Here is a 17859-nt window from a genome sequence, read left to right as displayed (position 1 = left end):
GAATATGTTGTAGTTGCGATACATATTGTGTGGTGATAAGCGTTAGTAGTAGTTATTTTTTCATACATTAAACACGTTCGTGATAAGAATGTAGACATGTCATTTGTTTCGTACATATATGTGTCTCAAGATTCAAGATTATTTGCGGTACAATTCAGAAATTAAGTTATTTTTGCTCACCGAGGGGAATTAGCTTAAACGTTTCACAAACTTTTAAAATCTGAAACCACAATTTATGACTTTCATAGATTTGTTATGAAGTAAAGAAACCAAATTTTAAAAAGAATCCACTTTTTTTTTTACATGTTAGCAGATTTACATTTGTTTCACTCTTTTATTTTTTTTTTCAGGAACAAAATCAATAAAATATTGATACTTTTGCAATATTTATAGTTCAATAAACTTTTACCCAAACGTTAATATTCTTTATTAAGTAATACTTTGAACTTTTAATTAGTGTTTTTTTAAACGAGGGTTTTAGAGTTTCAAAAACGTGCTGCTTATAATGCTCAGTATTTCTTTTTACTGTCAAGAGTGTTTGAGATTTTCGTATCAACAACTTGTTTTAGAATTAAAATAGATCAGTAAGTTTGAGAGCTCCATACTGACTGTAAAAGCTTTATGTAGATTTCTTAGCCCTATTCTGAAGATCTCATTGAATTTCAAAGCTTAAAAATATTCATCTTCCCATTTACTATTTTTACTGGTGTCTGTGAAGGCCAATGTTGGTCTCGGGTTTGTTTGTCGTTTTGCGTAGTAAGGCCCTGTCGTTACTTGGAACTGATTCCTTAATTCCATATTATCCAGTGGGGTTGCGTATATTTCTTCTGTGGCTCCGTTTGTTGAACCTCGTACAGGTTTTCTTACAACAGCGTATTCATCGTTGTTCACTAAGTAATGTTCGACACTATCCGAAAATCTATCAGAAAAGACTCTGTGTTTCTCTGACGATTGACGTTTCGGTATATGTAATTGAATTGAACCACTAACTTGTGCATCATCATCTTCCTCCAAATCAAGACTGGCTGGTCCTACAGAAGCCCAGCTTTTTCTGGGCGTTTCCATAGCAACTGCCGAATACAATCCACTAACAGAACGTGTTGGTGTAGTTGAAGGAGAAAAAGTTGTAATACCTCCGTTACGTAGAGTTCCTTTACAACTACTAGTATCCTTCGCAGAACCATCCGCTGATTTACATTTAAAATCATCAGTGCCTTTATGTCTGGAATTACTGTTAATAGTGTCTGTTTTGTGAATGATTGTATTTAATTCGTCATCTCCTCGAGGGAAAGAACCCATTGGCGTATCTTCTTTTCTAAGCAGCGCTCTTTCACTTGATTCGATGTGGTATTGACCCGCTTGATAATATTTGATGTAACTGAAAGCAAGTAAAATAAATCTAATTGGAAAAAAATAAATACAGAAACACAAGCAAACAAAATTATACCTGAAAAAAAAAAACAGATCTAATTTTATGTTGATAGTTATCGTTGATAGCTATAGTTTTATGTTGATAGAACACGAAATATTTTCCATGCTCAATTACGGTTGATTGAATAGATGCTGTAAATAATACAAGTATTTACTTCTTAAATTCCGGTAAGCTTCAGAAACTCTATATACAGAGACGAGTGAGACTGTGAAATGTTCATTATTAGCGACTCAGTTTGAATACAGACTGGAATCGAAACTGTGTAACGGATATGACGCACTGTGAACTCCCTTCAATGCTCATCTACAATGTTCTTACATTGAGATTAAACACATTGCCAAAGGACATTCATAAGGCTTTGGTTCATGCAAAATGTTTTAAAACCAACACTTTGAAGAAAATAAGATTAGTTCAATTTCTGATTTTAATTTAATCTGGTCTGAATAACTACTGGTTATAACTCCAGTCATGTTTCGGTATCATTAAATCTCCTCAGAGAAACATTATCTTCTCCACACTTGAGAATTTATCTACAATAATCTACACGAGTAGTTGTTACACATTACTGTTTTGACCGAGTGAAACTACTGAGAAATGCTATCCGTATAAAAAATAACGGCCACTATATTCAGTTTAATGGAGTGGGAGAAATTATATTGTTAACATCAGTGTAAACACACTCATCTATCTTATCCAACTACTACACGAACTCAAATACCGGCGTTGCTGTTTTTATGTTTCTTTGTTTGGTCGCTTGGTTGAGAATCTTGTATGGAATCTCAGAAATTGTGAAGTAAAGAAGTTCATTCATTGAAACAGGGAAGTTCGTTTACAAAATCAGAATAATTTTCTACTGTCACCCTCCATACATACACCTTCACAATCCTTCATGCATTTTAATAAATTATTTGGATAACGTTTACTTAGTCAAGTGCTATTCACATGTCACACTCTTGACCTGTAAGCGTCAAGTGAAACAGTTAAGACAAGTATAATATTTATATTTTCAATATATTTTCAATAAAATCTCGGGTGCTATTTTGACAAGATGGCTTTGCACAAAATTAAAGTTTAAGGATCAAAATGAATATCTCTATCTTTGAGAAAGGATGTCGCATAGTAGTACAACTATCAGCTAACACCAAGGTAGATTACAGCCCCCCACAAACACACATGTATATATGTATGTTATTCAGTTTTATTTCAAAATTTCTTGTCAATAGAGAAAGAGCCGGTTTCTAACCTAAAACCAAGGCTCCTTCATTGGAATTTCAACATCAACAGAGTATTTTTGTATGTATGTATGTTTGTATGCATGTATGTAAGTATGTATGTATGTATGTATGTATGCATGTATGTATGTATGTAGATGGCTAGCTAGATAGAAGATAGATAGATAGATAGATAGATAGATAGATAGATAGATAGATAGATAGATAGATAGATAGATAGATAGATAGATATACTATACTATATTATACTAAAATGACACTCCGTCGGTTGTGACCTCGAATGTTTCAGTTTATCCGATCAACAGAACAGCCTGCTTGTGAAATTAACGTGCAAGTGGCTGACCACTCCACAGTCACGCGAACCCTTAGTTTTCAGTGAAGGCGCGTGGCTTAGTGGTTAGGGTATTCAGTTCACGAGCGTAAGGTCGTGAGTTCGATACGCGGCAGTGCGTTGCGTCCTTGAGCAAGGCATTTCATTTCACGCTGTTCTAGTCCACTCAGCTGGTAAAAATGAGTAGGACCAGTATTTCAGAGGACCAGCCTTGTCACATACTTTGTTTTATATATATATATATATATATATATATATATATATATATATATATATATATATATATATATATATATATATATATATATATATATATATATATATATATATATATATATATATATATATATATATATATATATATATATATATATATATATATATATATATATATATATATATATATATATATATATATATATATATATATATATATATATATATATATATATATATATATATATATATATATATATATATATATATATATATATATATATATATACATATATATATATATATATATATATATATATATATATATATATATATATATGTCAGGAGACTTGAAGTCCTGTTTGTCATATATCGAGCTTGAGAGCTTTGAAATGAACAAAATCTCATGAAGCTCAAGACAACCATTATTTAATTTTTAGTTGATCCTTTTTTGATGGAAAATACAATAATTTGAATATATTTTATATTTGTTTTTTTTTTTTTACAATGTTAAAGGTAGTTAAATACTGATATTTGTATTTGACTCATTAACACTAGTAATAAAGTTAACAATGTTTTAAATTATAATTTAAATTGCTATTTGCTTTGCTCTATGTTATTCACAATTATTATAACTCTAAATATAGTTTTTATTATATAAGTTTTTGCTTCTTTTAGTAATTTCCACAAAAATTCAGCTTATTGAAAAGAGGTCTCAAACTGGATGGGATAGTATAAGAAAATACGGATAATAAACAACTGTTGGAAATTAGCTTCTGTTTCGCTAAAATAATCTGTTGTATTTCATGCAAGATAAGGGAAGGGCTGTTCGTAAAATGCTAGTCATTGAAAGGTGGTGCTGAACTACAAAGCATTTACACGAAAAATTAAATGCTTTAGAAACATTCACACATAGTAATTTTTACTGATATATCAAGATATAATAGCAGTACAGAATACTGACAATATCTCTAAAGCAAAATATCCACTCTTAAATTTTATGTAAAATATTTCTTAGGGTCCTGAATCGAATACCCTAAACTTCAAGCCATGCACCTTCTTGTGAGTTCAATCTCCGGCGGCGTGTTGTACCCTTGAGCAGGACACTTTATTTCTTGTTGCTTCAATTGGCTCAGCTGATAAAAATGAACTGTACCCATAGCTTAAAGGGCCGCCAGCCTTGTCACATTCTGTGCCTCTTTGAATCACCTGAGAACTACTCGCGTCTGTGCAGTGCTCGGGTACTTGCACGTTAACTTCATGAACCAGCTGGAACAATCGTCGTCGTAAACGACGGAGAGCCAGGTCATTTATTAGGGATATATAAAATAATAGCAAGAAGAGAGGACATCGAATGTAACTTAATAATATTTGAATCAACTTATTCTAAAAATGAAACACCATAATTTTCACAGAAAGTAAAATGAAATGAAAATTCCCTGTTTTGTGGTTAAGCTCAATCCAAACCTTAACGTATTTCAAAACGTGATGTCTTACCTTCCAATGATAAATGATATTGCAATAAGAATGGCGAGAACTGCTACAGTAAGAAACACATAGGATACAACGGCTTCTGAAATGGAAAAGAATAAAACCGTAGAAGAAAACAGATGATGTGCAATATAGTGTGTTGGTTTTCTAATGTATCATCTGAGGTGATTTATTGTGGTGTAGTATATGCATATGTATGGTGCATGTGGCAATCCTCTGTACTGAGATCAAGAATATTGATAGGCTTCATGCATCATGTGGTGTTGAGAGGTAGCGTAGGATGACAGGGTATATCGAACACTGAAGGCGTGTGTCATTGTGGTGGTGTGTTGTAAATTGTGCCCTGGGCTAGATAATTGTGCAGAATGATGCGGTATTGAGTAAACACTTTAAGTTAGTACAATGCATGTACATATCTATCAGGTTGAGTAAAAAGTAAGCAACGTTTTGAACCATGAAGAATTTTTCTTTTGCAATTTTCTGGTAATACAGACAAATACTTGCCCAAATGCATCAATAAATTAACATTGGTATTTTTTTTATCGTTGTTACAATCATTTGAAATGGAACTGTCAAAGCGAAATATTCGAGCAATTTTGCTATTCAACTTCAAAAAAGGACGTATAGCAGCTGAAACGGATAGCGATATCAACGAAACGTTTGATGAGGAAATAACCAGTGAGTGGTGAGCTCGAAAATGGTTTAAACGATTTCGCAGTGGAGACCTGATCCTTGAAGATCGTGAGCATAGCGGACGAAATTAAAGACCGTCATTGAGAAAGATCCACGTAAAACCACTCAAGAACTAGCAAAAGAACTTCAAGTTAGCCAGAAAACTGCCTGCAACCATTTGCATGCCATAAGAAAATTAAAAAAAAGCTCGACAAATGGATATCACATGATTTGAATGAAAATCAGAAAATGCGCAGATTGAAATTTGCTCGTCGCTTCTTCTCCGTAACCAGAACGATCCATTTCCCGACCATATTGTAATTTGCAATGAAAAGTGGATTCTGTACAATAATAAAAAAACGTTCTTCACAGTGGTTGGACTAAAATGAAGCACCGAAAACTTTCTCTAAACCCGAGCTCTTAAAAAAAAAAAAAAAGCAGTTTTCGTGGTTGTTTGGTGGTGTACTGCTGGACTTATCCACTCTAACTTCTTAAAACCCGGGAAAACCATTACTGCAGAAACATATTGCCATGAAATTGCCAAAATGAATGAAAATGTGCTACTCCTTCGTCCCAGATTGGGAGGATCAATCTTTCTTCATGACAATACTCGACCATATATTTCACTAATGACGCTTTAGAAGTTAAGGGAACTTGGCTACGAAGTTCTTCTCCACCCAGCTAATTCCCCAGATCTTTTTCCTACCGACTACCACTTTTTGAAGCACCTTGATGGTTTCCAGCAAGAGAAGGAGTTCAAAAACCAAACCGATGTTGAAAGTGCATTCAAAGAGTTCATCAGCTCCAGAACTCCAGATTTTTATGTTACCAGAATAAACAAACTTGTAACTGGTTGGCAAAAATGTGTTGATTGTAATGGTACTTACTTTGATGAATAAAATTTCCGCATTGTTGAAATATTTTGTGATGAATTTCATGTTTCAAAACGTTGCTTACGTTTTACTCAACCTGATACATAGAGCTAACTTACATAATACTTAACTATATATCTGTCAAGTGTATATATGTGTTAAGTAGGACAAATAGATGGTTATTTCAATTTGCTTCTGCTTCAGTTACGTTTTCTTGACACAGATGCGCATGCGCGCGTGCATCATCTATCTATCTATCTATCTATCTATCTATCTATCTATCTATCTATCTATCTATCTACCCACGTACGCTCTCTTTATATATATATATATATATATATATATATATATATATATATATATATATATATATATATATATATATATATATAATTGGTATTAAACTAAATGTTTACCACATGACTCGAGTTTACCACATGACCCACGGACATGGTGTCAAACTTGAGTCGTAAGATAAACGTTCAGTTTGAATAAGCGATATATGCATTACATGTATTGGTTAGTTCTCTTTTTTCCCCTGTTTACTGTGTTTTAATTAGCATTTTGAAGTAAGAAATTAGTCTACTTGAAAGTGTTACAATGACCTGAAATGACATCGAAGTTTTCGTTACATAAAACCCTTTACATTAACGAAATGAAAGGATAAATATTTAAACTATATAAGCATGTTGAATTGAAATTAAAAGAAAGAAAAGTTTAGCTAACAGAAGGTGTAATAAATGGGAGATATCCTAGGTCAGCTTATCAGTTGAAGCGTGCTAAAAATCTAAACAGAACAACGAAGCGATGAAACATGCTGAATGTCATATCTCTGGTAACTATAGTGATAAATTTGTTGCGCTGATAAATTTTGAGAAATTGATCAATTTCCAGAACATGATTAAATTCGAGTTTTGATAAGTTCGCAATCAAAAACTTTTTTAAAGAATGTTTTAAGTATGCAACAATAAGCATTTATTTTGCATATTTTAATCCATTATCCCGAAATGCTTTGTATTTTTGTTAGAAGAAAATTGGAATAAAAATTTTTCTTTCGTACAAATAATGATATTTCTTCATTAGGATTACATTTTTTTTTTCAATCAACAGCATTGATTTCTGGAGGAAGAATGGTTTCCAGTAAATTATACCATCTGTATTTCCCTTTGTAAGTTTTATTTTTGTAATAAAAACAGTGCTGAAAATTTACTTTTTTTTACTTGTTGTCCTACCAGTAAGTAAATAAATTACACGGCTTACTGTAATTCTTTGTGTTTAAAGTATAAATAAAAAATAGAACGGTTATTTTAGTGTAGTTGTAGTGTTTGGTTTGGTGGATAGACTAGAAAAAGACTGAGTTTTTAATCTATTATTTTATATTCAGCATGTCTTAATGTCGTGTCAACTACTTAATGCCAGTGTCAAGGGGAATCACTGGTGAGCGGTGCTTTGGCCGTCACTTGAGCTCAATGCGACCCTAAGTATATCAAAAGATCTTAACAAGGTTTATTAACAAGGATATATGTCTAAAATTAAAGCTGATAAACTGCAGCTCGTATTAACAGGATGATGGAAGTTGAGATTCTTAGTTTAAACAACTTCTTTTATGATATTTTGTTCAGAAAAGTTTAATTCGAAGGCATTGGAAGGCTTTATGCCAATCACTAGAAACCTCTTAAATCCTATTGCCGCGTAATATTAATATCTTAAGTTATTGTCATATGATGACAACACCAATCATATAACATCAGAGAGCAAAGTGTTTTGAAATAGCATTGGATCCATTTCTATTCAAAAATAAAATTCATTATAGTCTAATGGTAAATCTTCGTTTTTTTAAATAGTCTTTTAGCATAATAAATGCACATATTTGAGGCATGTGAATTACTTGGAAACAACGGATTGGAAAATTGACAGACGTTTTCTACTTACTTAATTTTTTGTTAGTTCCTCTCGGATCTACGGCAGTATTTGAATTTTTATGACCGTTATCTGGAAGAAAGAAAACATACACTTCAGAATCAGGTGTATAATAAGATTTTCATTTATTACTGATAATTAAAATATCTCATTTTAGCTGTTATTGTATAATTATTTATCATAACCCATTTGCTTAATGGCGAGAGCCGTGGTATTGGTAATGAGCTCCCAGCAAATCGAGTCTTGTTCAGACCTTTATCATAACTGTTTCACTTTATTTCCATGATGAGACACATGAACATTCAATATTTGGAGATATTACCATACCATAACTTTATAAGATGATTATTTGTTAATAAATATGTCCTGAAACCGGGGCTAAGAGTTTATTTCCACCCGTCTACCTTTCATAAAACATCGAAAAAGCTCCCGAATCTTAAGTTGTCCCCCCGAAATTTTGAAAACTAATCGGAAGTGCAATTAAAACATACATGTATGTCATATTTTTACGATACCAATGTTGTTTTCTTTACGCATGAATAGTTGCACTATTAGAAACCCCTACTTAAGACTTACCTTATACTTCAGTATACATACATATATATATATATATATATATATATATATACATACACACACACACACACACACACACACACACACACATATATATATATATACATCTGTTATTTTGTTTTTGATCTTCTATATAAATGAAGATATATCCTTTGTTTTGCTGCTTTTCGTTACACGAAATGAGAAGATACATTGCGGAACTGTTATTTTAATGAGTTATATATATTTATCGCTCTAAGAGACACATCTGCACCATCGTATGCTCCTGAACCAGTTGTTAAATAGCCAAACCGTGAAGAATCGATGATAGATGTGTAGAAACAATTGTCGTGATCAATAAAAATCCTCGTATCTTCCATCTTCCGCCTTTCTTTTACCATATATATATATATATATATATATATATATATATATATATATATATATATATATATATATATAGGTTCTTATATCTCTGTTGGTCACCACAAATCACGTTGTATTAATGATATCAAATCGATATCAGTTATGTTCTGTATTTTTAGTCTCACTTTTTCGGGTAGGATGTTGGCAGGGTGTCATCGCCACTTTGATGGCGTGTTTTGAAATAGTATACTAATTGTGGCCATTCGTATAGCTTGAGATTGCCGGGCCATATTTGCGGCCAACTTGAGAAGGTGTGGATTTAGAGTCTGCCAGGAGTCGGTAAATACTTTTGTATTTCGACATTTTGCAGGAATCGAAAAATATTTTTCAGTCAGATAGACAGACAGAGGGAGAGAGAGGGAGAGAGGGGAAAGAGAGGGAGAAAAGAGAGTGAGAAAGAGAGTTTGATGAGGGAAGAAAAATGTAAAACAATTCCTTACCTTGGCGCAATGTGTGGCCTACAGACGTTTGTATAGCATTTTGTCCGTCCACCACTGAAAAGGGTGTTAAATGATGATAGTAAATATTTGAAAGGAGGCTTAACACTGCTTAATGGGATTTTGCTCGATTCCTCATTTTACTGATCGAGCAGATATATAGACATATGACCAAAAGCCATTAGCATCTCGTGTTCTATATATTTATGAGTTCAATGCCTGTGCCATTAAAAAAAAAAACAAAAACAGCTGAATGTGATGAGAATGAGAGCTTTATCTGCTGTTTCAAACAATCCGAAACAGCAACATTAAATTTCCATGGCTTTCTTGATATTAGTCATACATCCTAGTAGATTCTCATTTGATCTCGATAATGAGTATTGTTGCCTGAATTACAGAATTACTACGATAAAATTAACGTGTAAGGAATTAAGTATTCTACAGACATGTGTACCCTTAACGAAATGGGCGGAACACTAACTGACATGCTGATGCTTGAATTACTGGTTTAATCCAGGAAGAAAGAAAGAGTGAAAGCACTGGAACGTACTTTACCCTTCCTGAAAGGATGAAAGTCAAAGATAACATGAACAGAAGATGAACTCAGGGCGCAAAGAGCCGGAAGAAATACTGTAAAGCATTTTATCCGGTGTCTACTACTTCGCCGCCTTCATGTTGGCTATATTAATGGAAAAATTGTACCAAATGAACATCAATCAAAATAATTTATTTATTGCATTCCCTGCAATGAAAAATGCTTATGGCATTTATTTCAGATTTAGACAGAAAATATTGATTGAATATACTAATTTTTTGTTAAAATTAATGCCACAAAGACTGCTGCTTTTATTTTTTACAATGTTAATTTTTCAGTCAGTTAGAATGCCAGATTACAATTTGCAAAGTTGGTTAAAACATCAAAGACGTACTAGAGGGTACTGACATAGACGTCCAATTGTTAGGGGAGGAAAAAACAGACAACATTTGGTATAGTTGAGGCAGACGATATTAGGCGTCTGCATGCACTATAAAAGGAACTGGAGGGTATAGGCCGTTGCGATTAAAATAACAAAAACAAACGTGGAAGAATTTCTTTATATATACGCATTTCACATGTTACGCATTTCACATATACGCATTTCACATATTCAACACACACACACACACACACACACACACACACACACATACACACACACACACACACACGTACGCACACATATACAGGCATTCATACATATCTGTGTATGTATGTATGTATTATATATGTATGTATAAATCAATGAATATTTGCAAGACATGTTTTCCATATTCCTCCAAATAACGTTAGAAGAACTGTATGATTATATATTTTTCATTAAAAAAAAAAAAAATAATGTATGGAAGAATTGATTTAAAAAAATATATATTTCTATGTTATAATTTATATTTACTAAATATTGTTGATTTGTAAAGTGCTGTTTTGTTTTCAAATTTATATCAGAAATGGTTTTCTTTTTCATTTTCTTTCTCTTTTCCTTTTTTTTTTTTCACACGAAGTTAAATGCAGCAGCTTTCAAATCCATTAGCGACTTCGAATATTCAATTCTTATCACTATTCTTTCTCACTCCGTTTTTTTTTATTATCTAATACTGTCACACACACACGCACACACACACACGCACACATAAACACACACATACACATTTTTGTCTTTTTTCCTATCTCTCCCCCCTCTCTGTCTGTCTGTCTCTCTCTCTCTCTCTCTCTCTCTCTCTCCCTCTCTCTCTCTCTCTCCCCTCTCTCTCTCTTGCTCAGATAACTGCTATTACAATTCGAATTACCTTCAAATCGCGAAAGAGTAGTTATAGCCTGCTCCTGACCAGGTGTTATACCACAAGTTGCTTCCCCTTGCTTTAAATTCTTTACTGGCTGTCTTAATATGTGTTGCTGTATTTGCATTAGACCTGAAATGAAAAGCATTTTTATTTAGTCTTGCAAATGCATATTAAACAGATTTTGAACGTAAAATGCTTGAATAGAAATTCTAAAATTGCAAATAATTTTCATTGAATGTTCCTCAAATCTTATAATAATGACGTCTGCATAAATTAAACTGTGGGAGTCTTAATTAAAATAAGATATTCTAGTAAACTGAAAAGCTAATATACGTTCTGAAAATAATAGTGACACTGTTGTATTGAGTTACTCTATCACATATTTCTGTTTTCTCTAAGATAACTTATTTTTTCAGTCATATGAACCGTGTTATCATATATTTTGTAATCTTACAGAACAGATTATAATGTAGGAAATACATACATAAGTAAATAAGTAAATAAATAGATAAGTAAATTTTTCCTGGTTGTGAGAAATCTGAATTATGCAACAGTTGTTGAGGTATATTGTGACATATCGTATCTTTAAATGACATCTGGCAATACAGGTGAACTTATAGGCTAAGGATTATCCACTATATAAAAGACTAACGTGGTGATGTTGGTCCAGTGTTCCCATGATCGAGTTGGTCTATGGCCTAAGGTATTCTAACCGTGGCTGTTCTGTCTTTTTGCCATAGGGTTTCTAAGATTAAATTACTTAATGCGTCCTTTGGTACTCTTCATATTGAAAATTCAGCATGAATAGATAAAACATAAAGAACATTAATATAACAATGTGTACTAAAGTGTAACATTTAAAAAATAGACAGAAAACTATTGTTTATTTTGTTTTATCCACCTTACTTGTGTACAGAAAGTTATGAATAAGGCATAAATATGGCGCAGGCGTGGCTGTGTGGTAAGAAGCTTGCTTCCCAACTACATGGTTCCGGGTTCGGTCTCATTACGTGTACCCTGGGCAGGTGTCTTCTACTATAGCCTCGAGCCGACCAAAGTTTTGTGAGTGGATTTGATAGACGGAAACTGAAAGAAGCCCGTTGTTTACACACACGCGCCCGCGTGTGTGTATGTGGAGTTATGTGTGTGTCTTTGCGCCTGTGTTTGTCTTCCCACCATCACCTGACAACCGATGTTGGTGTGTTTACGTCCCCAATGGGCTATTGGTGCAAATATTTAAATGTTCATATTTATATATCTATAGGAGAATCTCAGAAAAATTGGAAATTTCAAGCTGCTAAAAGTGATGCATGTTCTCTCATATTTTCTGTGTTATCTATTGGTAATAGGAGGTTCTATTTATAAGTACTATCTTTAGAATAAGTACTAGGCTTACAAAAAAAAGTCCTGTGGTCGATTTGTTCAACTAAAACCCTTTAAGATAATGCTCCAGCATGGCCAACATGACCGAAACAAATAAAAGAATGGATTATCAAATTATTTTATTTTATTTAGCAGTATACCTGATATCCCTTACGATTTACCAATGTATGCCGCGACGTCACAACGTTTAAGAACCCCTATATTAGGATATATCTGGAGGTGATTTAACTGTTATTTCTAACTGTACGATCACGGAGGGGTTCCGATAAACCCCACGTGATATAGGTTGGGAAATTTCCATACTTGATTTGAGAGAATTAATTGTATCTATAACAAAAACTGCTAAAATAACTATCTTTAGATAAACTGTGAGAGTGAACAACCTAACTGCAAAATCGAATGAATTATAAGGAGTTTATAAATTTTAGCAGATGAAACCTAACTAGGGAGACGTAATTGTCTCGTTCATTTTTAATATTGATGTCAGATTTTGGCACAGGGTTTGCGATTTCGTGGGAGAGTGCAAGTTGATTAAGTTCGTCCTTAGTATTCAGTTGGTACTTACTTTATCAACCCTGAAAGGATGAAAGGTAAAGTCAATCTCAGTGGAATTTGAACTTAGAACGTGAAGACAAACGAAATGCCGCAAAGTATTTTGCCCAGCGTACTAACAAACCTGCCAGCTCGTTGCTTCCGTTCATTCTTAATATTTAGAAAAAGAGTTTACATCTTGAAAGGTTTACTCATTTAAGGATACCCACGTTATATTTCATACAATCCAAACAAATTCCTTAAACTACCTTATTTTAGAGAGAAAAAAAAGTAAAAGAAATCCTGAAATCAAAGCTTCTTCGGATAATTCTGTCTCAAAAGAAATCTAAAAGAAAAATGCTCCATAGATCATAAGAAAATGAGCAGAAAGAAAACATTTTATGAATGTTTTTTTTTGCAGGTCAATTCAGTGAACATGTTCTTATAAGAACAATATATTGTTGTCAGCAAGATAGAATAACAAACTGTTAATGAAAAATTGTTGTACGGAATGTGTTGACATGTTTGAAAATAACGACGAATTGATGGATAAACTCTAAACTATTGTATCAAAGGCAAGCATAACAAATGAAATATTCTTGAAAATGGAGAGAGAATAGTCGTGACTTCGTTTATAAAAGGGGAATCTTCACACAATGGGCTATTGGTGCAAATATTTAAATGTTCATGTTTATATATCTATAGGAGAATCTCAGAAAAATTGGAAATTTCAAGCTGCTAAAAGTGATGCATGTTCCCTCATATTTTGTGTGTTATCTATTGGTAATAGGAGGTTCTATTTATACTTAAAAATAATCAATATAAATCATCATCATATCCCATAACTGATCATTGATGTATTGCATTTGTTACTGGAATAATGCATCATACAATATTCCAGGTACCAGCTTTTTTTCTCTTTCCCTCTAACTATATATAAAAGGATAAAAGTGTGCTATCCCTTGCTGAAGGGAAATATCTTTCACAAGAATGAGGTATCTCGCTTCTCCATTCTAATTTATATTTTAATCTAATCTTTTCCATTGTGTGGATGTTTGCGCTTTTACTTTTCACCGGGTAGTCAGAGTCAGAATTCTAATCTGAGCAAGAAATGACTATTGTCATATTTTTCGTTGGTTAATATCAATGGCATTGTTCAGCGGTTTCCATATCAATATCTGTTTTATAATTGAAATATTTTATCTTTTGGACATTAGGTTCGTCCAATCTAAAGAAACAAAACAAATAGAACATCTATTGGGTCGCTCGACCTACTAGAAGCAGTAGCCAGTCTTCTTTCAAATCAAAGATTGTCTTTAAAAACGGGGTGGATACATTGGGTAATGTTGTCAATATATTCTTTATAAAATAAAATGGGATGGCTCTGTCAGATTCGTATGCTTTGAGGCTATATCAAAGCTGGTTTGGAGCTAAACCTTCTCATCAGGTGCCCCTTCCTCCTCCTCCTCCTCCTCCTCCTCCTCCTCCTCCTCCTCCTCCTCATCATCATCATCATCATCATCACCCCTCCACCACCACCACCACCACCACCACCACCACCACCACCACCACCACCACCACCATCATCATCATCATCATCATCATCATCATCATCATCAGCAGCAGCAGCAGCAGCAGCAACAACTATAAATGCTACAACAAGATTTGACTTTGTGACATTCACATTTTTATATTGTTTCCCATGAGAACTTACTCTCAAACCCCAACTTCTGGCCACTGCAGCGTTGTTTCTTTTCTCTTTTCTCTTCTACTCCAGCTAAAACAGTCTTTGCCTCCTGAGGACTAGTTGTATGCTATCTAAACCCAGCCTTACTCGGCGCACCACTTTCTCTTTGTCCCGTTACTCTTTCTTTGTCTCTCTCTCTCCCAGATGTACCACTGCCCTCGGGCCTTCTTTCCAAGAGTTCAATCCACTGGAATTATTTTTCCGACCTCATTTTCACCATTGACATCCGCTCATAGCAGTTCGAGCTGAATATCACTCGCAAGAATTTATACTGACTAGAAGACCTTGTGAAAGCCACAGGCACAATCCTTTTTCTCCTAGCTGAAACCATTAAAAAAAAGAAAGTATTCCGTCTTGTCACAGCGTTCAAGTGCTGCGTTCTTTCAGATACCTTTTCAAAATGCATCATTCCCTAATGTAGTGAAAATTTCGTTACTCGATAATATGAACAATTTTGCTGTGATGTATTCACTTTTAATCTAATGTATAATAGATTTACATCCTTCCAGTTGTAAAGGTCTTCCTTTCGATGTTCTAAGGCATGACGAAGTAGATTTGCTGTTATTTTCCTTTTTTTTTTTTTTTGTGATAGTTTTCACCCAATGATTTTAGCTTACATGCAATTTTATTAGCTTCCATGAGAATTTATTCACTGGTTAACTTTTGTCAAGGCGGCGAAGAAGTACAGTGTACTTATTACACATAATTACATTTAGACATAATTACATCACCTAAATGTTAATTGAAAATCTTCCATGTTACAGGTTTATGCCTTTTTACTTCCATTCAAATAACAGGGTTATAATTAATTACCAGTGGTTATTGGAAAAATCAATCGCATTTAGCAATAAGTTGGTCGAATTTTAACAAGGCCTCTTTAAAATGTTTTATCAGTCTGAGGTAGTTCAGATGAACTTGCAAAATTATCTGCAAATTACTGATTTAAATCTCGTGAATATTCAATTTACGGAGGTCTAATTTTGTTTGAAACATTCACCAAAGCTTTCAAGTGATTTATGATACATTTAGAAACTTTTCTGTTATTATTGGAGAGAAAAGAAGTTGTTTATAAAAGTATACAAACACGATTCTTCTCGTAGTTGTCTATTGTTTAGCGTAGTTTTCGCAATATTATTTGAAACGTTGTTACTGTTAACCTTTGTATATCAAAATAATATGCTTGATTAAAATCCTAATTCTAATAGTTGTATACTTGTGATATTGGGAATAATTATACTCTTTACCCTTTTACTCTTTTACTTGTTTCAGTCATTTGACTGCGGCCATGCTGGAGCACCGCCTTTAGTCGAGCAAATCGTCCCCAGGACTTATTCTTTGGAAGCCTAGTACTTATTCTATCGGGCTCTTTTGCCGAAGCGCTAAGTTACGGGGACGTAAACACACCAGCATCGGTTGTCAAGCGATGTTGGGGGGACAAACACAGACACACAAACACATACATATATATATATATACATATATACGACGGGCTTCTTTCAGTTTCTGTCTACCAAATCCACTCACAAGGCTTTGGTCGGCCCGAGGCTATAGTAGAAGACACTTGCCCAAGGTGCCACGCAGTGGGACTGAACCCAGAACCATGTGATTGGTAAGCAAGCTACTTACCACACAGCCATTCCTGCGCCTATATATATATATATATATATATATATATATATATATATATATATATATATATATATATATATATATATATATATATATATATATATATATATATATATATATATATATATATATATATATATATATATATATATATATATATATATATATATATATATATATATATATATATATATATATATATATATATATATATATATATATATATATATATATATATATATATATATATATATATATATATATATATATATAAAAATTTTATATACTACCTTGGTTTATTTACACTTTTAGTTTACAAACAAAAGTTAGACTTCTTCCACACGCACCATGAAGCGTGTAAACTAGCTTTCCAAGAACAATTCTTTATTTCTCTTTTCTTCGAGAGTCGTTAACAATCGTCACTAGATATTTTTTCTTGTAATTGATTTGAATAAGCTTCCTTCAGTCATTTTATTAATGTTTTCTTGATTAAGCAAATTTTTCGAGCAAAAAAAATCATTCATTACTTATTTGTTTTTATATATAGATATGAATGTCAACAAATCAGTAGGTCTGAAAAGACTCTGTTGATGAGGCTTAATAGACAGAAACATGTTCGTAGTTGCCCCATGCGTGCAAACAAAAATCAGTCGTTTCTTTCTAAAACTGTAAATTATGTGTGAGAGATTAATTATTGATATTTTGAATTTATCTTCCTTTTGAAACTGTTAATAATAGCCGCTAAGGCTTTGTTTTTACTTTTTTTCTCTCTCCAGGCAATAGGAAAATGCTTTGCGGTAATTAATAACATAGTACCAAAAATGTTATTTGTTTCATTGAAAACGAAAACCAGTGGAACCTCGATAGTGTTAAAAATAAAAATCCAGTTATCGTATTTAAATAGTAGATTACTCAGTCTGTTGTCATGTGAAAGACGTAATAATGTTTCAAATAATAAAGTTTTAAATAGGCAATTCTGCTGTATAGGAAAACAGGATTCGAACATAGAGCTAACATTTTTGCTATGACTTCAAAATATATAGTGAACAAGTCTAAATTAAAAACGAAGAACTACATTAAATTAAGGAACATTTAGCAAAAGTTTTCTCGAAATTAGACCACCCTAAATTTCCGCATATTTTATAACAAAATAAATTAAAGAAAATC

General features: G+C 32.9%; 1 protein-coding gene across 6 annotated transcripts in view; it reads right to left on the bottom strand.

Moving 5' to 3' along the window:
* Positions 1–332: 332 nt before the first annotated feature.
* The window catches only part of LOC106872337 (uncharacterized), a 126487-nt gene continuing 108960 nt past the window's right edge, over positions 333–17859 (bottom strand). For 3 of the 6 annotated variants that reach the window (XM_014919283.2, XM_014919285.2, XM_089350949.1), the window contains 5 exons: positions 11409–11531; positions 9588–9641; positions 8179–8238; positions 4709–4784; positions 333–1378 (listed from right to left, as the gene is read on the bottom strand). In XM_014919283.2, coding sequence (XP_014774769.1) covers positions 670–1378; positions 4709–4784; positions 8179–8238; positions 9588–9641; positions 11409–11531 — 1022 coding nt within the window. In that variant the 3' untranslated portion in view covers positions 333–669. The remainder of the gene's footprint in view (positions 1379–4708; positions 4785–8178; positions 8239–9587; positions 9642–11408; positions 11532–17859) is intronic. The other 3 variants (XM_089350948.1, XM_014919284.2, XM_089350950.1) reach the window with 1 other exon arrangement.

Source organism: Octopus bimaculoides, chromosome 4 (assembly GCF_046866305.1).
Source record: "Octopus bimaculoides isolate indiv1 chromosome 4, ASM4686630v1, whole genome shotgun sequence".
NCBI classification, from domain to species: Eukaryota; Metazoa; Mollusca; class Cephalopoda; order Octopoda; family Octopodidae; genus Octopus; species Octopus bimaculoides.
This window is presented reverse-complemented; position numbering and strand designations above follow the sequence as displayed.